Here is a 27,408-nt window from a genome sequence, read left to right as displayed (position 1 = left end):
GTAGGGGCATAAGGATAGAAATCTTCAAAGGGTGAGAGAGACTTTCATGAAGGTAATAGAAAAATAACGCAAAATAAACATGCCTTCTCTCTGGTCGCTCATCAAGCAAACGTTTGTATAGAGAGCTTTAAGTAACTTTCAGGATCCCTCTATACTCAGTAAAAGCAAATATATAAATTCAGCACAGCAAGGAGAAAGCTGGAGCTATCTTTGAACACAGATAATTGCATAGAATGTTTTTTGAATTAAAATTTTCTAAATCACTTACTTAAAGAAATAGAAAAGATGGGAAGCAACTGAAAAATGGCCATGGTAAAGAATTTGCCTATGGCACCGCTGTGATCCTGGAAATGGCCAAAGCGTGGCACCGAGCAGGAGGCTGCTCCACAGCAGCCCCCGGTTGCTTCCCCTCTGCCCCTGCTGCCAACAGCTCGGACTTGGGCACCGTGCCTCAGTAAGGTAGCAGAAGGGCTTGGATTTGTTCAGACTTTGAGAATTGTGTTATTTTCATTTTACCTTTTCACAGCTCTACGTAGTGTATTTCCTGTGCGTGTCATTGTAAAGCCCAGAGAGATGAAGTGTATGCTTAAAGCATTTGAAATAGCTACAGGTTTGTGCCTGTATTTTTGTGGGTGATAGTGCTAGTGAAGCTTATTTGTAAGGTCTCGTGTCTTCTAGTACTTGCTCGATTTGCTGTACTTTGGGAAGGACTTTCCCTTCATGATCTTTTCTTGGATGACCTCTCCATGCTGTCAGGAAAACTTGGAAACTTTGGTCTTCTTGACAGCTAGTTCTGCAGTCTCACTATGTTCGTCCTTATTGTAAACATGCTAAAATTGCTGCTGTTGTTGCTTAGAATGGATTTTTCCTCAGTTGTTTTGAAGTTTGGTAGAAAGAGAAGTTAATCTTTAAGAGAGCTTGGCTTGTAGCGATGGGGCGGCAGAGCTTGGTAGGTCACGCCGTGTCTGTCGTCCCATTTGCCCAGTAGATGATGTTCTGCTGACTCCAGCTGTTTTTTTGGAAAGCAGAAAAACAATTTGCTTTTCCTTCCCATAAAGTATAACCCTTTGTTTATCCTTGTGCTGCTGCGAGTTTCCAAAATGCATAGACTTGCAAAGAAAAAGAAAGGGAGGAAATAGCTCTTTTTTTTAATGCTGTTTTTCGTATCGGAGAGGGGTTTAGTACTGAGCTGAATTGTTGACCTCGGTGGAGGATATTATTAGAACTGGCTGATGTGTGTGGAGCTGTATCTAATTGACCAAATCCAGCACAAACTACCTACAATGGGTTTGGTGAAAACAGTTCTGTTCTTAAGATAACTTCACTTTGTTCTTTGTGTATGATTAATTTTTGCTTCGAAGAATAATGCTCTTTTGTACTTCTTCAGTTACTTCAGTTCACAGAAATAATTGAAGCAGCGCCCATTTCCAAGAAAGACATTTCTTTTTTTTGCCACGAGTTGTAAAAATGCTTGCTTTTGTCATTACAGAGCATCTGTTGAGTGATGCTCCTTTTGTTTTCTGTGAGGCACTCGCAGAATTTAGGAAATGCAAGTGAGTGATTCTGAAGTCACTGCAGAGATTTGTGTGATGAGGGTTGTCATCTGACAGCTTTTAATGATTTATTTTGTACGTAAAAGGGGAGAAAATTAAATAAAATCTGGTGGACAAGGATGTCCTTACCAAGATGAGGATTGCTGAAGCAGAAGTCAGCATTAAAACCTTACTGGTCATGATCTATAATGTCATCGGAAGAACACGGTTGTATTTACTACCTGGGGTTGTATTTACAACCTTTTTTTTTTCATTCTTTGTTCCTTAAGAGTCTTTGGCTACCCACATTTTATGCACTTCTGGAATGCAATAACAATTGTGGCATCATCTCTTCAGAACTCGTTTTCCTTCCTGAGATGAAGGCAGTGATAAGGCCTTACAAAATACTCGCTTGGTTTTGCTTTCCTGGCCCGAGATGGATTTAATTCGATGAATTGCTGCTTTTCTCCTTCCAGTGCTTTATGACCTTTGAAATAGCTTGCTGTGATCTTCCGAATTTTGCAATACCCTCACTGCTCCGGTCTAAAAAAGGAGCTGGAGCTGTTGGCCTAGCAGGAGCGGTACAGCAGCTGTTTGTGCTCGTGCCAACCAAATGCCATCAAACGTATCTTTGGGTTTCATCAAGTCTTTGTAAAGCTGTGTCTGCACACTGTAGTTAATACCCCCCACACCTTTTGCGTTGTTTTGTGAGCCTGGAAAATGATGCTGCTCAGCTTAAAGCCTGTTGTCCTCACTAAATGTCTGGACGTTTTGGGGACCTGTTAGAGAAGACCCCAGTGTTTCTCAGATGAAGGTGAATACATTTGCATTTTCTTGCTGTCATGAGCAGATCACCATCCAAGAGTCTGACAAAAAGAGACGTTGGTGGAACACTAGCTGAGATATCTGATTTTTTTTTTTTAATACATGGCTTTTCAGAATGGGATCTTACGCAATACCCTTTTGTTGTTCTTTTTCTGTGTTTTTCTAAAATGCTGCTTGCTGCATCACCGTGCTCCTCCTGCCTGTGGTACAGGATCGACTGACCTGGGCTCCTTTTAAAGGAGAAACGAGTCTAGAAGTTTTTTAATGTTTTGGGGTTTGTCCAACCAGTGGAAGAGAATCTGAATTACTGACCTGTCTGTGTTAGTGCAGGAACTGCTGAAAACAGAGAGTGGCCATTTGTTTGATGTCCACTCCTTCTCCCCCCCCCTTTGTGATATTTCTTATTTATATAGGATTTGTGTACCAGAACGGATTTAGGTCTAGTAAATGGCATTATGCACGTGGCTGAAGGCCTTTGTTTACTAGCTTAAGTTTGAACACTCAAGCTCAAATCCTGTTATCGGGGCCCTAATCAGTAAACAGTTTTGTGGTTTCATCTGTGTGACTTCGGTATCTGAACTTTCAGACTCCTACCTGGACAAAGGATCCCACTGAAACCGGCCTGCTGGAACCACGCGGCGCAGGCGTGCGCGGAGTCAGGGCTAGCATGTGAAAGTTCAGACACGCCGGTGGGGCTGGAGTGCTGACTGCAGGCAGCAGCCACACGGTGCTGTAGGAAGGGCAGCCGTCCACCCCAGGGGGCTTAATCTGAAATGACAAAAAACAAAGGAGGGGAAGCAGGACAGGGAAATAGGACAGTAATAGCAATTAGGATGAGGGTCACCATGCTACTTTTAGTTGTAGATTATTTAAGCTTTTAATTCGTTTCACCATTGTTTAGTTGCTTACAGTAGTGTTAAATTTTCTGTTTTTAATTTTAGTAGCTAACAGTGTGATATTCTCAGTTGTTGCACATCTTATTTTCACTTTATGGATGTGTATATATCTATTTTTAATAACACCTAATAAAAAGCAGATGAACAGTGGAAATTTGGCTACTGATTTTAAAGGAATGACAAATTTACTGTACAGTTAAGTACATGCAAAAGTCTTTTGAAAAGCTAAAGGTAGAATAATTAAAAACAAAACCAAAAGCACAATACACATTTTCACACCACAGAAATCTAGAAGAGCTTGGAAGTGGAAGCATTGACCAATTGAAATGTGTCAATAAAATAAAATTAATTAAAGCATGAAGATACAGAACCAATTGAATCAATCTTTTAAAATCCCCCTCACCCTGCTGTATCAAAATGACATGAAAAAATGCAAACACAAGGAGAAACCATTATTTACACATAATTAACTGTTCAAAATAGCTCATCTAACCACAGTCTTATCTTTAGGAACAAAAATCTAAGTATTTACTGAGTGATATTAGCAACTGAAAGGTTTTTGTTTAGACTTTTTGTTTTCTTGGCAGTAAGTAAAATTCCTTGCAAGAAGTCAGTAAGATATTTCTTAATGCTGCCTTCTAAAACTTTTCAGGCTGCTATCCATGTCCAGGGCCAAACATGAATCCTATTGCGCTCGGAAGCCGTTGGCTTGCTTATGCAGAAAATAAGGTAAGGAAAGATTTAATTTCAAAAAATACTTTTTTTTTTTTTTTTCGTACTCTATAAACAAGAGCTAGGATGAAATCTAGAAATGATCTCAAAAACAAACTGTGTAAAAAAGATGATCTGTAAGCGGACTTGCATAACGATGACAGACCTAATCTTTGACCCACACTAGCTGTGCTTTGGTATTCATGTGTCATATCTTTACCCTGCGCATTTGATTTAAGTTCATGAACTTGATAAATGCGTAAGTAGCGTGGGTAGAGGAGAAAGCTATCGACATACACGCTCAGTGAGGGACTCAATCAATCCATTTTGCAGTTGAAAATTCTAAAACACCTCTCAAAGGCAAGGAAGGATTCTTAAATTCTCTTTGGGCAAACTGAGTCAGAACAGAGCCTGTGGTTTGTCTGACAACTCAGCAATACGCTTTGTTGATTAGGAAATCTGTTTTTTTAATGTCCTTGCTGAAATTATTAAGCTCTAGGGGAAAAAAAAAAAAAGTTATTTTTTCTTATTTCTAGATACAAGAAAGTAGATCCCAAGCAGAACAATTATCACTCTTATTAAAGCTTGAAGAGTCTGAAAAGTTTAATTTCAGCTTCTAATTCCTTATTTTTATTTTGAAGCAGATGTTTTTTCTCTCTTCCACTTGCACCTGGAATAGCTGTTTCTTGGGCTGAAACAGAAGTTATCAGAGAAGCAGACTTTATAACTTTATTATACCCTTTCAAGCACAACTGATTTCTCTGCAAATTCGGGCCTGCCTTTCCTTTAATGCCACACTTAGGGGGTTTTGTAAAACTTAACCCGTCAACTTGAGATTTAGGCAGTGCTACTGCCAAAAATATAAACCACTGATGAACGAAAAGAATTACATCAGAAAATTAATTTAAATAGCTTGTGTGTTCCCAGGGATGTTCTCTGTGGACGTCTTCTTTCTCCCTAGTTTGTTTTTATTTAGATACTTAAGTGTAAGCAGGAAAGTAATACCTTTAGAAACAAATACATCTTACAGTGATTTTTTATTTTCTTTTAGCAAAAACAGCTAAACAGGCAAACACGTTCTGTATACCAGTAACAAACATCTGTAGTTCTTGCCATTTTATTTAGTAAGAAGCACGGCTTCTATTGTTAGTTGGAGTTCAATGGCAAGAACTGCTTTTGTAGGTTGATGGAAGGTAGAAGAGTCTTGTTTTGATTTATTAAATCTGATGGAAAGCAATATAGAGTAAACCCCATGTACATTCCTCTAATCTATTAAATGTAAAGTTTAAAGTAGCTCTCTTCCTTTGTCGTTGCTTTGCTTGCTTGTCATAAAAAGGAGGGGAAAGCCACATTCAAATTCTTAGAATGTCTGATATTTAAAGTTACATATACATGGCTAAAGCTTTTGATTATATTTATTTAAATTTATTTGTGGTATTACTGCCAGACCCAAAATCCCACCATTTCAAAGTTTATGAATTCTTAGTGAGTACTCATCTTGTAATTGAAAACTGGAGTTGAGTACGCGACAGTCTGGGTGGCACCCAGAAGATTATAAAAAGGGGTTAAGTGTCTCAGCAGGGCTTTTTGCTGTTTGTAGGGAAAAAACACACCACTGTACACGATAAACAAAAGCTATGGTAATGGGTTATGGGTTTGTCTAGTTTAATAGTAGTTACTTGGTTGCTGTCTTTCTTCTTGTAGCTGATCCGATGCCATCAATCCCGTGGTGGAGCCTGTGGAGACAACATTCAGTCTTACACTGCCACAGTCATTAGTGCTGCCAAAGTGAGTACATCATCTGCTGCTGGGAGAGGTTATCATGTAAGATAATTATTAGGTTTCCCTGCTGAATTGTACTGTTTTTTCCCCTTCTCATTCACAAAAGAGAAATAGAAAAAAAAAAGGTAAGAAACATGCTAGCATTAGCATCACGTGTATGGGCCTGATCCTGAAAATTTCTGAGTACTCAGACACTGTTTTCTACAAAGTAATCCTGTCCTTTGGAACTGATCTTTTATTTATTATTAACAGCTTGAAATAAAAAATAATGCGTATTAGTAACCCTTCTGACAGGAAAATCATAGTAAAATAGATTGGCATAAAGGCTATTCGTAATATGACAAGTTTACATGATTGGACATCAACACTGTAAATTATTAGTCTTTTAGCATCATGAAAACTGACATTACAAGTACTTGGTGCTTTTTGGACTCAGTCACACCAGCATTACATGCTTTAATCTCTCTGAATGATGACAACACAGTATGGAGCTAATTAATTACCTAGTAGCTTTCTTTGAAGGTTAGAGTTTATTAATGACTGTTTATGTATAGGTTCCATTGCCTATTTTTTTTTTTTTTTAGTTCTGATGACTTTATAATATCCTTCTGTTTTCAGAGAAATGTCTACGTTTTCATAGTATCAGAAAACGACCATGGCTTGGAAAAACCTTAAATGAGCCAAAGAATATGCAGAACTGTTGTTTTACTATTTCCCCCACCCCACCCCACTCCTTTCCTTGAGGACTTGCCTGCAACATTTTGCCAAGTAATTTCTCTCTCTCTCACTCTCACAGTGAGTTTTGGCATTGTCTAGCAAACTTCATGCTGATTACAAGCTTTCATTGTAACCACTAGCCTTTTCATTTCTGATACACACAACAAAACAAATCTAATAATAGGAATTAAATGACAGCACAGAACAGAAAGCTCAGTGTCACTGAAGAAAACAACAGTTACAAAAGCCCACAAAGAGAGACATAGGTCATGCCATCTCATGTGAAAACAAAACATAAAAAAGAACATATTCCATCAGCATAGCTTTAGACACAATCTTACTGTGGTTGGAGTGGGAAGAAAAATCACAGTTTTTTGTGTTTTTTTTTTTTTTTGGATCACCGTTTTTCTGAAGGTACTGTATTCTGCAAAGAAAAATGGGAGAAAATCTCCCATAGTTCCTTCAATCTCAACATCATTCACATTTTTTTACAGCATAGGTAAGTTTGAAATAAAAGCCAGTTGGCTTAGCATGATCAGCCATGGTTATGATCAGATGTGGCAAAATCTTAAAACCAGATCAGCATACTGCCAAAGCCAAGCCTAGTCCTGACTGAAGAACACTCCAAAGCTTTGTTAAACCATGAAATGATTGTCAAAATATTCCAGCAGGCATTAAAGACTAAGTACTATTCTGTTTAATTTGTTTCAACAGACTAAAAATCTGAAAAATAGCACATCTGTTATAGCCCTTAGCCCCCAAACCATAGATAACTAGGTTTTAAGGCCCATAAAGACCAAGATGATGACCTTACCTCCTGAACAGTACTTGCTAAGGATCATAATCCAGAAATTCCCTCATTAATCTGAATGTATGCAAACACTGAAGCAGTGATGTTGCATCACATGAACAGATACTGAAGATAAAATATGTCTGTAATCATAGGTAAAGGAAAATTTTAGCTTCTGTGCAGTGTTAAAGTAATAGGGAAAGTTAAGAAAATGTATAATAATTTTGCTAAATTGTATGTTACTGCACACCTACAACTTGAATGCTTGCTGGTTACTTACTGACAGTGTAGAGGAAGGGTTCTGAGCTGACAGATAATGGAATGCAAAGGGGAAATTTAGTTTTATTTACATGTCAGAATAATATTTGATATTGTGCTTTCTTTACTAGTTTTTTGGATCTTACTGTAGGTATGAGTGACCCAATTATATACAGATAACCTCCTGCATATGGTTCAAGTAACATAGAAAGTCTGTATTTTAATACGATAGCAGTTTGTGATGTAAATAACAATACCAGCTTGTACAGTACCTTTCGGAATAAAGCCCATTGCTACTTGAGGGTGTTAATGATGGGAGAACATCAGGTGCTTCATTTTAGATAGGAACCAAAAAGTGAAATTGCTTCTTTTAATTATGCATTATCTGTCCATTTTTGGATACAGCAAGGAAGGGGATATAGGAAAAGACATTCTTAGGTTTCCATGCTTGTGATCCTTTTTTTTATCTGTTTAAGTTTTTTTGTATGTTTTGTTGAAGAAACGTCTGGTCTTGCAATGTTCCTGGGTGAATCATAGTTCAGCTCACTGTCTGTTCAAGACCTACTCCCAAAATAATGTATTCCTAGCAGTCAAAATTTCCATGCTAATTAAGATCAATTTAATAATAGGTTTTATTCCCTTTCCTATTTCTTTTCAGAATATGTGACAAAAGCAGGAAAGGGAGACATCTTTGTGAAACACAGGCATTCAGCAAACACTTAGCTTGAATTTGAATCTATAATAGATTGTCTGTTCAATTTGTTCAAACGCAACATGACGCTTTTTGTTGTTGATTACCAAGACATATTTTTGATACATCTTTCTGCCTTGTATAGGTTTTTCATTTATAAATAAATCTTAAATGGATTATTTGTTATCAGAAAAAGGGACAAGATACTGTTTTATTATTAAAAGGATGTGCAACCTTTGAAACAAAACAGCCTAACAGGCACTGAATGATGCATTTTAATTTTTTCTAATAATTAAAGTTGTACTTGTTTTTCAATTAAATGAGGTACGTGTGTGCACATTTATTTTAATTAAATATATGTGTTTCTACATATTCAAATGAATGTGAACAGCTCCCTTGAGTAGCTAGGGTGCACATGAGCATGCAGAGAATTTGTGTGTTTGCACAGTGTGCATCACTGCTTTCTAAAGGAATCAGATCAAGTATTTTCATTTTATTTCTAAGAAAATTTCACTGCATATGAACTTTGCGTAGTTCCCTTCGATGACAAAGGAATTGGAGCAGTGCAAATTTTAACCTATTTCATTTAAAATGCATTTGGCCTGTCGAATGTCTGGTATCAAACTATAAACCAAGTTCTTCTCACCTAATAACTTTACTTGATTCTTTCTCTGTATCTTTTAATCCTGTAGTGGTAAAGTGATTTAGCAAAGGCTGCATCTGTTTTCTCTTGTTACCTGATAACTTCTTAATGAGTCCTAACAGCTTATGTGAGAGCAAGGTCATTAGCTCTAATGGATAGTGGGGACAGCTGATATGGCATGGGAAAGGTTAAAGATTACCAGCGAAGTTTTTGCAAACATACACACAGCACGGAGAAGTAAGTGCTGTAATGGCTCTGCGCTGATAGTTCGGAGCTAATGGCCTCAGCCACATCTCCGTACACCTATTACTTCTCAGTAGCCCTGCAGTCCCTGTCTGCTCGAACGTGCAACAGTAATTCATTTTGCTAGATAAGCATGTTAATTTTTTTCCTAGGGAGATTTCAAACGTCTACTTGGCACATTGTCATCCAGTTTCCCTAGTTACAGCATTACAAATATTTTTCAAAATAAGTTGATTATACTTCTTGGTCTTCTAACTTGCTTAGGTATTTTGTACTTCTAACCTAGCAGTGTATTTTATATGGTTTTAACTCTTGGTCAGAAAACTGCCTTGTAAGTTTTTGTAAAGAAAATGTCTGTTGAAATGCACTCTTGTGATGGCGTTGGGTCCATTTTAGGTCTGCTCCTCAGATACCATTATCGACTTCTTGTTACATTTTTCAGCCTTCTAAATTTGCCGGTGTTAAAATTTGTTTTATTGTCATTTATTGTATCTGAGTATAAAAAGAACTAGTAAGAAACAAATGGCAGGATATTACTAAAGACTTTAAACCCCAAAGACATTCCTATGATAAAGGCATGGCTCGATTTTAAGTGGTAGTATCTCCATTAGCATTAATGGGGTAAGTACATCAGCTGAGGCATCTCAGAGGTTAATCAGGCTTCCTGGCTAGATATTGCCATCAATACAGTGTGGCGCCTAATTCTGTTGGCCCTTCAGAGGTTTTCCTGACAACACACTAACAGACTTTGTGTAAGTCATTTCCTATGAATTATTAAAACAAACGTTTGGCTGCTAATTGATGAACACTAATGTGTTTTCTAATCACTGCAGTTTGAGATTTTAGCACTAAACAAAGCAGTTGCAATTGATTTGTGGCTGCTTCTTGGTTTCAGCCTGTGATCTGTATGTTTTTTTTTCCTTTTCAATTTAGCAGGCAACTTAGCTTGTCTTTTTAGTTAAGAATTGGCTTGTTATAGTGTCATTCCATCCTGATCTCTTTTTTATTTCTTATCTATATTGTATAATAGATCTGGACAATTTTTTTACAGCAAATAAGACACAGTCCCTGATTCAAGGAGAAAATCCTGAAGTTGTGTTTTGGGTATTTTTAAAATCCATATTTTCCCTAATGCCTGTACACGGTTAGGGAATTTTTCCACATTTCTCCAGTGAATTCCTCTTTCTTCCAATACAAAACAAAACAAACTCGTAAAAAAATCTTCAGCATCTTTAGATAATAAAAGCCAGTGCAGTGAATACATTTTCAATCCCGTGTCTGGAAAACACGCAGACTGTGGGAAGTCGCATTATTTGTACTTGGGGTATGTGTGTACTTTGTGGAGTTGACCTTTCTAGCACCTTGAGGTTGGAGTCCTTAATTTCGCTGGGTTTGAGTCCCCTGTTCGGTTTAAAAGCTGCAGGAGGTGTAATTTCTGAGAAACGATCACGTCTGTCATGTCTATTGAAGGCTGAATTCCTTGTCTTTTGTTACACTTGAGGTTAATTTCAGCATTAACCATTACTTGCTAAAACCACCTCTGTCTGTGACACTGTGCTTTACTTATTCCACGAGGTACAGAGAAGGCACAGTTAGAATGATCAAATGATGGAGCAAAGGTAAAGAAAGGAAAATCAAACAGTTCGACAACACTAAAGTGTTTCTGGTTTTTGAGAATGTATTAGAAGCATTTAGCTCTGAAATAAGAGTAGATACACAAAACTGGTAGGATGCTGAATGTTTGAAGATATTACAGTTACACAGAGCATCTTACAGTTAAGGTATCACTAACAAAAACACATCTTGTGTGCTTCTGGCATGTACATTCTAGTTATTATATTAATTGTGTTGAGAAAAAAAATCAAAGTAACTCCACAAAACAGCCCTAATCATTATTTATTGGTTCTGTTTCTCTTTATAGACGATAAAGACTGGACTTACAATGGTTGGGAAAGTAGTTACCCAGCTGACAGGGACGCTGCCTTCAGGAGCAACCGAAGAAGAAATTTTAGCTCATAGCAACATTCGTCGAAGTCCTCTGGTGCCCGGCATCATCACTATTATTGATACAGAGACAGTTGCAGAAGGACAGGTAATACAGTTTGCACAGAAACAGAATGTGGATTCACTTTGACAAAAATCCTAGAAAAATGTATTTTATGCTTTTGAAAATGAAAAATAGATGAAAATTTTCGCTAGGTCAAAAACTTTAACAGACACGCTCAGCTGTGGCAAAGTTCTGCCTGGAACTGAAATTAAGCCAAAATATATATTGTCCTTAGAGCATATTTATATGATGCTTTGACAACCTCACGTGTGAAACGTCGCATTTTGTGTCTCTAACGCTAGTTTGTAACTGACATTGATTTATGCTGATCAGTTGAAATGTGTATATAGCCTGATTATATTTAGTAATTTGTAGCGTGGGTAGAAAATGAGATTATGTAGAAATATGGTGAATTGTTTAAATAGGAGTTTAAAAAAGATGATGAAGTTGGATATTAAGTACATAAATTTAAAAAGTAAAAAGTAATCAAACATGGTGCTGTTTTGTGAGGTGTTTGTACTGTTCTACTGCTAACATACAGCAGTGCCTCAGCCAAAATCATTTGCTGAAAAATCCATACAGCAGTCACAAAACTTTACATGGATGTTTTGAACTAACTGTCTTTTTTGACAGAGAGGAGATAGAAATACGTCTTTTTTGTTTTTACCACTCATTTCAGTTTTAAGTGTTTGGCCATAGAGTCAGCATTCAGGACTCTCAGACTTCACATTCTGTAACTGTTCTGTAAGATTTTTCTCCCTACCGTTCACGTTTCTTGAATTTAAAAGAAAAAAAATTTCTTTTAACTTCAGTTTCCCCCTCTGTTTACAATGCTTATTGCAGATAATTCAGTAAGATATTAATGATAAATCAGTAGACAAATTACGTTATTTTCTTATCTCAGAGGAAAATAAACTGTTTTCCTTAACAAACAAAAAACCTGCAGAATGCTGTTGGAGCTGTAGTTCCTGTGAATTTGTTTCAGAAGTACTTAGCTACGTAATGTAGTATCAAATAGGGGTTGTCCATATAATATTAGAGGCCCTTCTTGCAAATTTAAAATAAAAAAATAGGAGAATGGGGAAGGAAAGTGTATTTTACCTAAGTTCTCACAGAGTCAGGTCTTAAAACAAGTCTGTTGACCTTTGAGATTCGTTTTTGTTTCCTGGAAAAAAAGGTCTTTTGGCTCTTATACTGCCAGAAAAAAAAAAAAAGAAAAAAATCTGCTTCATAAATTTCTCATGAAGCCTTGTTTAATGCAGTCATTATTTCTGATGGTCGTTGTCTGTGCTTTGATTCTTCTGCATAGGCCTAGGGAAAAAAAATGATATATCTTAGGTTTTTAAGCCTTGTTATGTATGATTTAAAGGTTTTATGAACTTGTCCTCTGACCTTAACAATAGTAGGGAGCTATCAAGCCTAAAGGGCACTATGGAAAAGTAGTTGTAAAAATGATAACGCTTGCCTTGTCCAAATAATGCTGTTGTAACATAAATAAACCATCAGTTCTAGTAAAATAATTTTTTGTCTTCAATCTCCAGGGAAGGAGGCTCCAAGTTAGGTACCCTAATTGTTTGCACGTCTTACATTCATATTTTTGTCATCTGAAAATTTAAAATGTTATTAAATTAATCATTTATTTTCCACGTGAGGGGTTCATATTCAGAATTAATATTTTTTTTCTATGAAAAATCAAATAATATTTCTTTTGCATTAGATTTTAGTGATGCAGGAGACTTTTTAGTATTCTTTCCTCTCCAAAATGTGGGCTTAGGAAAGAGAAAGTTTGTTAAGAATCAATACGTTTTGGATGTGGCCTAAATAAAGGCTGTCGCTCGATGCCGCCCTAGTGGAGACCCTTCTCCTATAAGGAGTGTCGTGCATGCTCACAGACCCCACTGGCTGTTGTGCCTCCCTCCAGCCGTGCTTCCATCTCCAGGCAGCAGCAGCAGGTTTGTGCACACAGCCCGGTCGCAGTGTGGCAGGGTCAGATCCTGCCGTTTGTAGGAATTGATTCGTCCCTGGGAGCCTGGCAGCGATCCTGCTGACAGGAGCAGGCAGGCCTGGGAGAAGTGACATGCTACTGTTCAGATGGCACGTTTTGGTACTAGCTGGGTAGTCCTGGTGAGTTGTTAGAGCACAATTGGACGAGGCTTCAATTCTGGAAAGCATTTTAGAAGTCTGACCTTTGAAGCGATGCAAATGATCCTACTGCACTAAATGGGATTGCTCCTGCACATCAATGTAAACTCACAGCCAAGTTACCAGATGTCGTGCACAGCTCACTCTGTTCTCTTGACACTTCCCGGCAGTGCTTTTTCTAAAGTTCCTGATTTATCATCCCAGTTCTCAGATTCCAGGTGGGAAATAAGAGGTCTGGGGAGGTACAAGAACTGCTTTAGTGGCATTGCTGCTGCTTCCTATGAAGATGCATGTTTGGAAATACTTCGTGGCTGCTGCGTGGGGATGCTGCAGGGGGGCTATACCCATTGACAGTATCAGTCCTCCAGAGCTGAAAGGGAAATTGCAAAAATTAGGAATGCCTACCAAGTGCTTTCTGGGCTGAACTGACAGTTTGAAAACTTTGCATCCCTTTCATCAGAAATTTGTCCAGCAGCTACGTAAATGGATTTATTTGTGTGCGCGCACATGCGTTGTGCAGCCTAATTGAAAGCAAGGGGAATTTCAGAGGCAGAAAGGAGTTGTTTGCTTATCAGCTGACTGCTAGTGTAAAAGGAACACCTCATGTCCATAAAGTTTTCTATCTACCTGACCAGTCTAGCTAAGAATTTGGGTGAAATTTTTGAAATAAAGCAACTTCCAAGTAATGCAGTGTATCTTCATGATAATACGTAATTTAAAAAGGAAAGAAAGCAGTTTTGAGAAGAGAAAGGAAATGGAAAAGAAAAGCAGCAAATCTAAAGCAAGTAAGCATGTCCTTTAGAAGGAGAAATGAGCACTTTCAGTGGGGAGAAGTTTTGCTGGGCTAACAGAGTAGCGATGCGTGTGCTTGTCCATTTACCTGGAGCATGGCAGTGTGGCTTTATAAAAACGGAGCGAGCTGCACGTGTATGCTACCATACAGACTTACCTGCTAGTATGCAGATTAAGGAACATGTTTTGGACGTAGGCCAGAAGGACTAACTACACCTTTTCACAAGTTTTTCCTAGTTGCTTTATATAATTTGCCGTTTCAAAGGTATCCAGTGTAATGAATGTGGGATGGAAGTCAGTGCATTTCATGAAACTGTGCTACTGTGGCATGGGTTGAAATACTAGCTTAGAACTGAAAAATACACCATTAAAGACCACAGAAGTCTCCTAATGTGATTTTGAAGAGATAAAGTCTATGGGAAAAATATTTTTAATAAACCTGATGAATGTAGGTATTGAAGTGAAATCTCATGTGATCGTTCCTACCTTCAGAATACCTTAAGAAAATCTGAATTATGAAGCCATGAAATAAATGCATAGGAATGTAGGATTATTGGAGTTGGCTGTCATGATATATTTGTAAAGGGAGTAAAAATAATTATCGAGATGCCCAAGTAACTTTGTGGTAAACCGAAATATGTTAACAAGGTTGTGCGCTTGTTTAAACTTCCTTCTAATGAAGTGTTAGCAAACTTTTCAGTTAGATGTAATGACTATTTATTTGAATCTGTTAATTAGTTGAAATGGATAAAACTAAAGCTGTACAGATGTCCTCTTTTTCAGTAATTGGAATTAAATGTGTAAGACTTTAGTGGCTTGCGTTTTAAGGAAAAATTATTTTCGTTTGACCTTTGTTTCTGTATTCTTAATTAATTCATCAACTGGGCCACCCACGTGTAGGCTGCAATAATGACCTTTCTCAAAAGTCGCCAGTTTTGTGACTGAATGTAAATCTGTTAAACATCTAACGTTGGGTTGACAGAGAAATATGTGGCCATTTAAAAATACAAAACTCAATTCTTAATGCTTTTGATAGAGCAGTGTGATTGATGATACATCATCGTGGTGCTTTCGCAGATCATCCAAAACACGTGAAAATATCGGAGGAAATATTTTGAAAGTAACTTAGAAAAATAAGATAACATGTTGATCTTTTTTTGTTTTAAAATGCAATTGGTCCTTTTTTTCTGTTCCCTATTAACTTTTTATTGCATTAAAGAGGAATTTTCAGGAAAAAAACTGTAGACTGCTGCAGTTTCAAAAGTTTGTTTTCGTTTCGTTGATAACAATTGCACCAAATACTGCTTATCAGGAGCAAGAATTGTGGTGAAACCTCATTCTAGAGCAAAAGAAGTTAAAAGAATAAACTGTATTCAATAATAAAAGTTTAACTGCGTACATAATTCCCCTGGCCATTAACACCAGGGCTTTTATTTATAAGAACAGCTTTCACAAAAGCTAATTTGCCGTTGTCATGCTCATATATTTGGCATCAATTTTCTTCACTTTTTATATCTACATGTATTACAGAAGAATTCTTTTTATATATAAATATAAAAAGAGCAACAGGATTCCCTCGGAGCATAATACTGTCTGCCTTACTTTTATTAAAGGAGATCTGTTTTTTGTCAAGAAGACATTTTTGTCTCAGATAAATGGTTCAGGCTGAGCACAAGGCTGTTTTGAGTTTATGCTGGATTCTATTAAAAGGAGTGCAGTAGTTAATGCCACAGATTTATCACTTTTAGCCCTTTTCCACTGATGTTTGACCTTAGCTATAAGTTGGGGGAGGCTGTGGCGGGGGGGTCACTTTGGAGGGGTTGTTTTTTGTGCGTTCGTTGTAGGAGCTGAGGCGGACACTGCACCATCTTTAGCTATTTAAACCGATGGAGAGCTTAAGTGTATGTGCAAAGATCTCTATTACATAATATTCATATTTATAAATATTGCCAAACTTATTTGTTTTTATGATGATTGGATCATTCTTTCTGAATTATATTAAGAGTAGGACCTGCTTGATTAAATTTGTGTCCATTTTTATTTGTGTTACTTTCATGTTTTATTTAAAAACATGTCTCCACTGGGATAAGTGGTGTAATTTGCCTCTAAAGATTAAAATAATTGAAGTCCTAATTACTAGTGGCTTCTGTTCAGCAGCACGGAAAATGCAATGAATGAAGAAAAATATTGTATAGGAGAAAAAAGCTTCAGCTTGGGCTATCTATTGCCCGCAGTGCACACGCTGTTTTCTGATAGTAGATGTAATGATCCCCTAGGTGTTTTGTCTGTTTCTCTTTTAGAGTGAGATAAAGTGTACTGGCTTCATCCTCTAGCAACTGCAGTGCTCTGTTGAACTGTAACGTAGCTGGCGTGAGAGACCTGGAGCTCTGCCTTGAGCGTCCAGCGAAGGACCGGGTCGGCTGGGCTTTTTTTGGAAGCCTGTTTGTTGCAGCTCCTTGACAAGGTAGCAGTTGGGTGTCAGAAAAGGCAGAGCGGTGAAGGACGAGGCCTCCTTGGCAGAAGCACCAAGGCTCTTCTTTCTTGTCAGTTGTGTTTTTGGTTTCTTGTTTTCTAAAATGGGGTTTCTCTGTGTAAGGATAGGGGGCTCTGCAGGGAAGATACTTGAGCATCCTTCTGAACCTTGGCGGCAATGCAATTATATGAGTAATGCAAAGATTTATGAACGCTTTTCAACGAGGGACTTTGTAAGGTCTTTTGCTGTTAATAGCGGAGTGGTTAGAGGCCACTACCTTGGAGAACTAACGGGTTGGGATGTAAAAAAAATTGCAGCCTCAGGATTCCTGTGGGCTTTGTTTGCTCTGCGCATTGGGAAACCGAATGAGCCGCTTCATTCAAGCTCCTTGACAGCGCTTGCATGCGTTATTGGGCAATTTGTACCATTGTTTTTATTTCCAAGAAAAATTTCCAACTCTACTCTTTTCAGTGGTAAAAAGCCATAAACTGGTCAAGAGGAACCAGTTGCACAATGTCAGGGCTGATTTAATGTGCCGTTTGTTAGCCTGCAGATGTTGTTCCTCTCCAGCACCTTCACAGTCAGTGTCTTCCACTCAGCATCTGTAAGAAGCGTTCTCTAAAATTTGAGAAGCTGCGTGGAGGAGGCCTTGAAAACTTCTTCCTTCCTTACTACACAGCTCCAGTTGTCATCTCTGCCTGCATGAAACCTGCGCTATTTTGTTCATCTAAATGCACATAAATTGTATTGATGCAGTTACAGCCATCTAAAGATCTTTGGTATAGAAAATAATGTATTCGGGTATAAAGCATCCTGTTCTATAAAAGCATTACTTTGTTTTCCTTAAGTCGTATATTCTGGTAAAAATTAGGCTATGATTTTTAGAGCTCTGCACACTCCAGACTGGCAGGTGAACAAGGTGTTTGTTTTGTGGCAGGTTTAGGAGGGACCCTGCAAAAGAGGCTCTTTGGTTGAGGGTGTGCTTAAGTCAACTGCTGTAATTCCTCTGAGCTTTTTCCTTTCTTTGTAGTGTTGAAATTGTAAACAGTGATTTATGTTTTCCCTAATTCTCCAGTGCAAAAGTGCAGGGGAAGGGCATAGCAAATCTTGCAGTATGGTCAGAAGATTTAAATACAGGTTGGTGATTTAATACAATTAACTTTCTTCTCCTTCGAAGAAGGACCAGGAATTTTTTCATACGGTGTTTAAAAAGATGAAGAACTTCACTTCATTGTATCTTGCACAAGCGAGTGTGCTTCACGGGCAACTATTGCCATTCTGTGGCCACAGTGGGCAAGGAGTGACAGATACACGGTGTGAGGGAAGGAGTGTGGCAGCAGCACAAACTGAGCGTCAGATTCTCCCCAGTCCAAGGTTTTCCAAACTTCGGAGTAAGCAAGGTGTTCTTGGTGGTGGAGGTGTGTTTTGCTTGTTTGTTTTGTGTTCTGACTTGGCTAATGCAGGGCACAGCTCTGTGTGAGGCAGCCTTGGTGGCAGGCTGGGCTTTCCAGGAGCCGCAAGGTCACAGGCGCTTTGGTTTCTTGAATGGGTGTGAGGCCAACAAGTTCTTCTTCTTCTTATTTCTAGCACAAACAAAGGAATTGTATAACAGCCAAAACAAGTTTGCTGTATCTGCAAATCAGCTTTTATATTGAAAAGTGGAGATTTTGGAAAAACTCCTTTCAGGTTAAGCACAAAGGATGTTATTTCAGGATGGCGATTTTAATCAGTGATTGAAAAAACATTTTAAAGCACGGAAACAGCATAGCCTACAAATAATAGATTGGGGCTTTGTTGTGTTCTCAAGTTAGTATGACTGAGGTGTCTCACCATTTTCAATGTGACATTTCTGCTTTAAGTGGGAATTTTATGGTGCGGGGATGATAAGAGTGGTACATTTGTCATTAGCTTAAAAACAACAAAAAAAAACCACATGACCAAAATTAATCCAGATTACAGTCTGAAGAATATGCATGTGAGATTCTGTATAAATGGTTATAGCAGTGATTTAGATGCTGTTGATACCTACACATTTCTAGGTTAAACATTTTTGTTTAACAGACTGGATTTAAAGAACCTTCTGTTTCTTCTGTAAAGCTGGTTTATGATGTTACTTTATCATTATCATGTATTTTTAATTAGAGTGAAATGTTTAGGATAAGACTAAGTTACCTAAAAGTGGAAGTTGTGAAAGGATGATGTATAGGAGTTATTTAGTGCAGTTTATATAGGCTGAGAAAAGAACACTGTTTCTTTGAAAAGCTCTTAGGAAGATCTCCAGACCCTTTGGTTAGTGGTTCTGGAATAAGCACGGAATGCTGACAACGGAAAGCAAAACCATAATTGTGCTTATGTGACAGTGCCAAGTAATTGGAACATTTAAAATAAGTCAGGCGCAGGCCTCTGCATCCATATTACGTGACTTCTTTAAACATTTAAAGATGATTTCTCTTTTTGAAGCATAAAAATATCTCCAAATTATTCTGATATCTGTTAGGAATAGGAAGTATTAAAAACCTTTTGGATTATTTTGGAAGCAGCAGACAAATTATTCTGAACTTGAAATGGGAAATTTTGCACTTACTATTATCTTCTTCTTAAAAAGGTGGTTTTGCTTACCACAGATACTATTTTCTTAAGTGCTTTTCTGACAGATCTTTCACACTGTTTTACTTAATTTAGTCTATAAGATGATGTCACCGAGGAATAAATACTTCTTCAGCTCTTGCGTATGGTTTGTCCACACATCTTTTGGTTCTCTTCTGTGACTTTAAGAATATCTTTTCCATTACATAGCACTAGATACTGTTAATATGTGTAGTTTCATAAAGATGTAGTTCATAAATATGTAGTTCCAGCTGAACCTGTGATAACAGAACACCAGACAATGAGAACTGTAAGCTTTTTCATGTAGCAGTTGCCTAACTTGCCAAAACTATTCAAGTTCGAAGCCTCCCTGATTTATCAATCGTATATAATATTCTGGTATGTACAGCACAGTAGTGTGCTGTACTGCGTGGACCCATAGCCTGATAACTTGTTTTTGTGTACTTTATTCCTTAGGCATTGGATAAAATAAGAAAAATTAGTCTCTGTTCACTCCTTTCACAATGTAGGATCTGTCACGCCTGCTGCTTTTTCGTTTCTGAAGGGGAAGGGTAGGGCTCAGCAGGCTGACCAGCAGTTACTGCCTGCCTCTGACCATCCTTGCTGTCCTTTTCTAATCCAGCTGTGTCCCTTTGGAAGCCCTCTTGCAGGGCTTCGTAGTCAGCTGTAGTTTTGACTGTCCCCATTAGTTTCGTTAACTTCAAATATCCTCTGCTAAAAAAACATACCTTGTCCCTTTCTACAGATCTGCACACAGATCTCAGCCCAGAAACTTCTTTTTCTGTTAATTTCCTTCTGTTATGAAAACTCTGTCCTACCTTTTAATTGCTTTTCAGTTCATAATAAGGTATTTTAAAACAGCGTGATTTCTTTAAGGGGCTTTGATCTCAGACCTTTGTCATTTAATGTCCTTTGAGAAGATTTCAAGATGGAGAAAATTCCTGTTAGCTGCCTCTTTTCTAACAGCTGCTTTCATACACGCTGCTGGTCCTGAGCACTTCTTGTGGCATTTGGAAATCCAGCTACCTCAGGTCCATCGCCACTTACTAGCAGGATGCAAGGTGTAGTATTCCTACATACGTATGGGGTAGGAAGCAAAACCTGTACTTCTTTGACTGTTTATGGTCCTTTTTTCTACTTGTTTGACTCCTTGCAAAAAAAAAAAAAAAAGCTAATTTATGTAATGGTTAAATACTTTTAAAAAACCTCTTTGCTACCTATTGTTTTTCTGTTTATTACTCAAGGTATTGCTTTGCCTAGAGAATATCAGAGAAAATCATTGCTTGTTGGGGTACAGGAATTATGTGCGCTCTCCAGTGTGCTTACAGCAGCCCTCTGCACTGCTGAATGTTTCTCCCTCATCTGAAAAATGTACAGAAGATTGTGCTTAGTTCACCTGCAGTGACATTTTAAATTCATTCTGCTGTGTATATCTATAAAACAAATCCTGTATCAATAATTAGATACTTTCACTTATTTCCTAACCTTCCTCTGTTTCTGTTAATATTCTGCAGGTACTTGTCAGTGAGGACTCAGATAGTGATGGTATTGTGGCCCACTTTCCTGCACATGAAAAGCCTATTTGCTGCATGGCTTTTAACCCTAGTGGTAAGTTACTTTACTCTTTTAATGGGATAGTGGTTTAAAAAAATATGTATATATGTAGGCATGTGTTCCATTGCTTTGGAGGAATTGCAAATACTGTTGCCTATGCAAACATACACTTACTGCTATTGTATCTTCTTATCTGTTCTGTTGAATGTTAAATGCCATACACTGCTTAATCTGGATCTTCTAGAAATTTCAAACGTAATCAGCTGTTACACTAAGGTATATGTGAGTCTACCAATTTGCATGTAGCACAAGTACTAAGGAGATCTATTCTGTTGAATGTCCTGCTAGCCAGGTATCCAGATGTTCTGATATACAGGTATCCAGAGGATCAGCACAATTATTAAATTCTACCCCTCCATAAATATTAAAATACTGTGAGTCGTTTCACTGGCACTGGTTTTTAAAGCATCTTAAAGTAACATTATGTGTTTTGGTGATGAACAGCTTGTAATTGTACCCTCTTTCTTCTGAGTGAAATCAACTATAAGCTGAAAATATCTTCAAGAAACTCATCAAAAATGCATACATTCCTCTCAGTGAAGAATAACTGGGTAACAGAGATCTCATATAATAATAAAATTTATTCATTTGACAATTAATGTGTTTATTATCCCATTTTATACAGCAAAAACTGTTTTGTTTGATTGCAGTAGTAGTCAATAAAGTGACCAGGGAATCAACAGCTTCCTCTTGCCTAAATTAATGATTTCTGAAATGTAGCAAATGCGTGGAGATCTTGGAGATGAAGTCACATTTCAAAGAATAAAACTACATGTCTGTCATTTATGTTTTCACTTCTAGTGACCAGTTGGTCTTTTTCTGACATCCCATCTGTTATGTCAGAACTCTTTAGTAGTTGTGTGCAGTTCACAGCATTTTCACTGTGAGTTTTTGACATAAAAAACTGTATTCTCATCTGGTTGGATTTTCAACTGTTACTTAAGAATTTTTTTTTGTGGAACTCTCTGCATTTAAGTGAGAATCACCTTTGTCAATTCCAGAATAGCATTATTCTTGTGTTGTATTCTGCTGGAAAGATCATACGTAGAGTTGAGTAATGTTAATTAAGCAAAATAAATACAGCTGCTTAAATTAGAGTGCTTTATAGATATTAATTAAATGACTTCTTAAGACAATTTTATGATTGTGTAAATGTAAGGGAAACAGAATGTTTATGCAAAAGGCAATAGACTTTTTTTTTTTTTTTTTAATTGAAGGATATATTTGCATATTATGGATTACTTGTATCATAATCCAATTCTTCTGGTTTACTCAGGTGCTAAAACCAAGATCTTTTGTTTATGATGCTACCTGATGATGCATAAGATACTTAATGAGAAAACGCTTATTTCAATCTCTGTTATTTTTGACAGTTTGCAAATAATGTATGTTAAGAGATATTTGCTGAAGGGATGACTCACAGCAAGGTATTGAATCATACCACATGTTCTGACATTCAATATCAAAACAGTTGAAAAGTATTACCTCAGCTGCTTACAGCATGAAAGCAGCACTTAACAATGTATCCTGGATGCTTTCCTTAGCATCGAGGCAGAATTTTGTTTGAAGCCAGCACTGTAAGTAACATCAGCTTTATCCATTATGCAGTGGTGTATTGCCAATCAGCTGATTTCTTTACAGAACAGAACAAAACAAGACGTGGCTTTTGATACGGTCGTCTTCTGTTGGCTGGCTCTACTGAAAAACCACTTTTGCTCATAATTTGAAGTGCTGTCTGCAATGCTGCAATAGAACATGGCAATAGTAAACTTTTGCCAAAAAGGCGAACAGTGATCTGTTTCAGTCAACTCCTTCATTCTCTCTGTCTGATCTAATAGCTCAATTTCATCGTGACTCATCTCAAAGGCCCACGAGTTCTCCAGGTCTGTAAAAACCTAGTGGTTTTTTTTTTTTTGGTTTTACACAAACTAAAACAAACCCACCACTGATGCTGGAAACCATTTCAGTTCAATGGACATAGAGGATGGATAGGTATGATTTTGTGTAGTAACCCAATAGAACTGAATACCACAGCCACTTTGAACAGTATTTGGAAAGTATCAATTACTAGTAAGGTACATTTTGGAGGTTTCTGCTGTATGTTTTTGTACTGAACAAGGTGCTTGCTAGGGATACGTTCATCAATTGTGATAAAATAACAGGAGAGAATTTATGGATATTGTTCTGAGAGCAGCTCCTGAAAAGGGGTAGGTAATATATGGCTTTGCTGTAGGAAGGAAATCCAACAGAAAATAAAGGAGAGTCACTGATGTCAGGAAATGGCAAAGTCATATGTTCCCCTAATTTTTCTTTTAGAAACCAAAAATAATTCCTTTACTGTGCTTAGTGTCCAAGATGTGTTTTTAGGGGCCAGTCGCAAACCATGGCAGGACTCTTGCTAAAAATTTTTTTTTTGTTTGTTTGTTTGTTTTGCTTTAGGGGTAGTTTTTATTCTCCAGCAAGGTAAATAATCTGTGTGGATGTCTGCTTTGGGTTGAGCGGCAACCAGCGCATGCTGTAAATGTAGTCATTTCCATTAGCTGCATTATGAGGCAAAATCATGAAATAACAAGCAGGGGTGTCTCTGCGCAGCATTTGTGGACATTTTAATAGTGACATTTTTGGCATTGCATCCATCTTTTGTTTATATTCAAAGCAAATTATGATTTTTTTTTTTCTTTTTTGAGGCATTCAAAGAAAGTAAACTTGGCATATCATTAGCATTTTATTTTTTTGTATTATATCTGTAGCTGCTCTGAAAATCTGGTTGAATAATAAAGTAATAAACTTCTGAAATATCATTCTGAGTATACTTAGGGGACATTGTACATAAATACATATTTTTTAATGCTGCCTAACATGTCCCTGTATACCTCTTCCAGACACTTATGTTAATAAAAGCCTGCTTCTGAGTCAGACTGAGACTGTTATAATCTCCCTAAAATCAACTAAGACGTATAGCAAATCACAAATCATGTTTAGCTTTTTTTTTTTTTTTTAAGTCAAGGTGAAAAACTGCATTTTCTGATAGTTTTGATTTTTTTTTTCCTATGTACATAATATCTTAGTTTAAAAGAAAAAAAAAGTTGTGATGATTTACCGTGGGAGTGGGTTGCTACATTTTTGGGGGGCAGGATGGAGGGAAAGACTTGTACAACATCTCCGGATCTGTGCCCAGGCATCTCATCCACAAAATGCTGTAGTCCTATGGAATTTCTAAAAACTGTGTCTGAGCATACGCTGTTATTGCCTGCCTGCTTAACGCTATCCACTTTAATAGGTAAGGGATGTAATAGTTCAATAAAAGGGAGAAAGGACTGGTGCTCCTTTACCATTTGGTGCTGACTGAATCTTTGGTAACCAGAGACGAAATGCTGACTTGACACTTACTCTAGTGGTAAAAATAAAACCTGTGATGTGCGCCCCCTGAATGGAGTCTGTTGCCAGTTGTGTTGTCAGCTTTGGTGACAGTTTCTCCTGGCCGGTGGCACGTTTCCTGTGTAGCATTCTTGTGCTGCTTTTGGAAACGTGCTTAATAAATCTGATCCCGGGTTTCAAGTTCAGGTGGCTTGGCACTGTTAACGTGTTTTCTTTTTATCTTCTTTAATCACTAGAATATGCGTATTTCAGGAATCCCTTTCTTCCATAGGAAGCTGACATCATTTTTCTGTGTGTTTTATTACATGTCACAATTATGATTTATTTACATAGTGCCACATATGCCAGTGGCTGCTTTTATGACTTACATGGAGATAAGGTCCATCTTCTGAAGCACTTGAGTTCTGATTTGTAGATATCCATCCAATTTGGAAGAAATTAAATAAATGTCATTAGAGTAATAGTTTAGCATTGCCAAGTGCCATGAAGCGATGCTGCATATTAATGAGAAAAAGGCCTCGGATGCTGCAGCAGCTGTTAGCTTAATAAGTAACGCATACACGTGGCATTTCTATTTTTTACCTCACCTATTCCAATGAAGCAAGGCCCACACCACAATTTGTAAAAGGACAGCGGCATGTGAGAGGAAGGAGCCATGGGGTCCTGGGGCAGGTGAAGGGTGGCATGGGGCAGCCTCAGCATCCCACAGCAATCCCGCAGCTCAGCTCACAGCATCTTCTGCAGGGCGCTGGGGCTGGCAGCCCCTCGGCAGCCTCCTTTCGGGCAGTCACTGAACGCCTTTTGCTTGCAGTGCTGCTTCCCAGCAGCCTGCCAGAAAGCCTCATCTCCTGAGCATAGCGAACCCACTGAAAGGGAAATGAGCTGCGCTTTGAGAATATTTAGCTCGTGTTTGTCTGTGAAAAGCAGCTGCTGCAGACAGGGTTAAGAGTACCGTGTCCACTCTTTTCATTTTTCAACAAAGGAAGAAGGCTTCTAACTTTTCGGGAGACTTTTATTAAAACCTTTCAAGATGAGAATAAGTAATACAAGGAAGTGAAGTAGTATTAATAGACTGGGGACTCTATTAATGTACCTCTGGCATGTATGTTATGTACTGGAAACGAGAGGCTTATACTTACAAAGAGACTCTAAGAATGGTTACTTTAATTCACTTATTAAATGAAAATCACATTAAGCTGCTGTGTGGATGCTTTTACTTAGTGCTAGCAGTGGCTTGATTTATTTTATCTTGAATATTTAATTTTGGATGAATTCAAGACAAGTTTACTATGGACAGTGTCCACACAAATATGTAGTACAATTTGCTAGTTAGCATTTAGTTCATTTAGGTAATTTTTGTCAGATTTTTTTTAAAGGTCCAGGAACAAGGCCTGTCACCTATGGGATTACAGCCAATACAGCTTGGGCACACAAAAACAATCTAGGATGCTGTCAGCTAAACAGAGTTACAAATCTACATGACTTGCATTTTGGATGAATGTATTTCGTGCTCTGCTAGCGTGGTTTACAGGACAACACAGTCTTTCTTCTGTCCACCATTTCTTGGAATGACGATTTGGCGTTTTGCATGCTAGAAATGTAAGACTTTAAAAATATCAGTTATGCACAGCCCATAACAACTGCACAACCAGTAATAATTTTCTTTTATGTTATATAAAACAGCAATATTGACACTAAGCGTTGTTTTTATTGTGCTTGAATATCATATTTAAAATGTACTCAGGATAAAAATTCTTACAAGATTCTTTGGTTATGAAGATGTTTTTCTGTCAAAGTAAGAGGCAAGATTTTGTCATTAGGAGACTTTAAACTTCTTAATGTATATATATATATATTTTAATAAAAAAGGGTACATTTTTCTAAATGTAATAGTTATTGCAGTATGACAGAAGAATCCTGTCTGCTGGATAATGTAAATTGAGAAGAGTTTATTATGGAGACTGGATGAAGGTGCCATGGTCTAAATTTTGGAAGTTGACAAAAGGAAGGAATACACTATAGGGGGTTATTTAATTTGAGATGTTTACAGAGAAGCCTCCAAGCTTTTAAAGTGTTGATGATAGTCTGCCAGGAATTGTAAGTGTATGCAGGGTCTAAAATGGGAAGAGGAAATGGGGATAGGGAAGAGAAAGGATTAAATGTTACCAATTAGAATCAGCTGCTCAATGATAAACTGGATTAGTCTAAACTAGAGAGTGTCTAGACTGGAGACTGAAGGAACCATACAAACGTCCTCGTTTTTCATTATGTTGTATTATTAGACGTTGTAATTTATAAAGGAGGAAAAAACCTCACCAATTCTGATGTCAGCCATAGTCCATTAGAAGTAATTCACTTTCTTCCATCTTCCATTGTAGACATTGAGATGATTGCCTTTAACAACAGTGACTAGCAATAAATACACCAGGCTGCAGAGATCTCTGGCATGAGCTGTTATGGAAATTTCTGTATACTGCTTCATTTAAACGTTTTGGTTTTTTTTTGCTGTTCCTTTTAATACTGGTCCAAAGCATTCATTGTGTTGCTTTCATGTAAGGTCTTGGGACTCAAGTGAAGTTGTGGATGCAAGTATCCCAAACTGAAATTTGGAGACAAAATTTGTGATCTGGGAGGGGTTAGGCCTCCTGCCTATTATTTTTTTGTAAGCCATCTCAAATCCAAAATTCTATATATTATTTGCATTTTGGATTTCCATGTTCAAAAGAAGGGGTGGTTATTTTGTTTTGTTTTCAGTGGAAATATGCTACCACCCCCAGAAGAAAGAAAACATTTAGTTTTGGAGTTAATGATTTTTTCTTTTTTAATCTTTGCATGTATCAAACGTGAAAACTGAGAAGGGGATGATGGTTACATAGTTGAAAAACAAATCAAAACGTGCACTTTTTTTTTTTATTTTGCAAATATGTATTATTTTCCTCTCTGGTTGAGGAATGTGTTCCAAAATGAATCAGACTTTTTTTTACAGACTGTCCTAATTTTTAATCATCTGATTCTTCATTTTTGCTTATAATTTTAAAAGCTTTTTAAAAAAATTTTTTCTAAATGGATTTCATTCAAGTATGATCAAGTTCCTCATTCTCTACTTAATATGTATTTTTAGTCCTGTGCATTCTAGCAAGTTAGTTTCATTGATTTTTATAAATGTATAATAACATACTTCTGTTTTTAAAGGTATCTGAGTAAGTTTTGGGAAGACTGAAGAATGGCAAAGGCTGTGTGTTTCACTCCCCTGTACCTAGTTCTGTG

At 37.4% G+C, this 27,408-nt stretch overlaps 1 protein-coding gene across 7 annotated transcripts in view; it reads left to right on the top strand.

Moving 5' to 3' along the window:
• Positions 1–27,408, top strand: part of BCAS3 (BCAS3 microtubule associated cell migration factor) — a 353,753-nt gene that overhangs the window by 59,590 nt on the left and 266,755 nt on the right. For all 7 annotated transcript variants that reach the window (XM_084299392.1, XM_084299390.1, XM_084299389.1 and 4 more), the window contains exons 10-13: positions 3,906–3,982; positions 5,669–5,752; positions 11,010–11,180; positions 20,664–20,757. In XM_084299392.1, coding sequence (XP_084155518.1) covers positions 3,906–3,982; positions 5,669–5,752; positions 11,010–11,180; positions 20,664–20,757 — 426 coding nt within the window. The remainder of the gene's footprint in view (positions 1–3,905; positions 3,983–5,668; positions 5,753–11,009; positions 11,181–20,663; positions 20,758–27,408) is intronic.

The sequence above is a fragment of the Netta rufina genome (assembly GCF_964035555.1).
Source record: "Netta rufina genome assembly, chromosome: 21".
Taxonomy (NCBI): Eukaryota; Metazoa; Chordata; class Aves; order Anseriformes; family Anatidae; genus Netta; species Netta rufina.
This window is presented reverse-complemented; position numbering and strand designations above follow the sequence as displayed.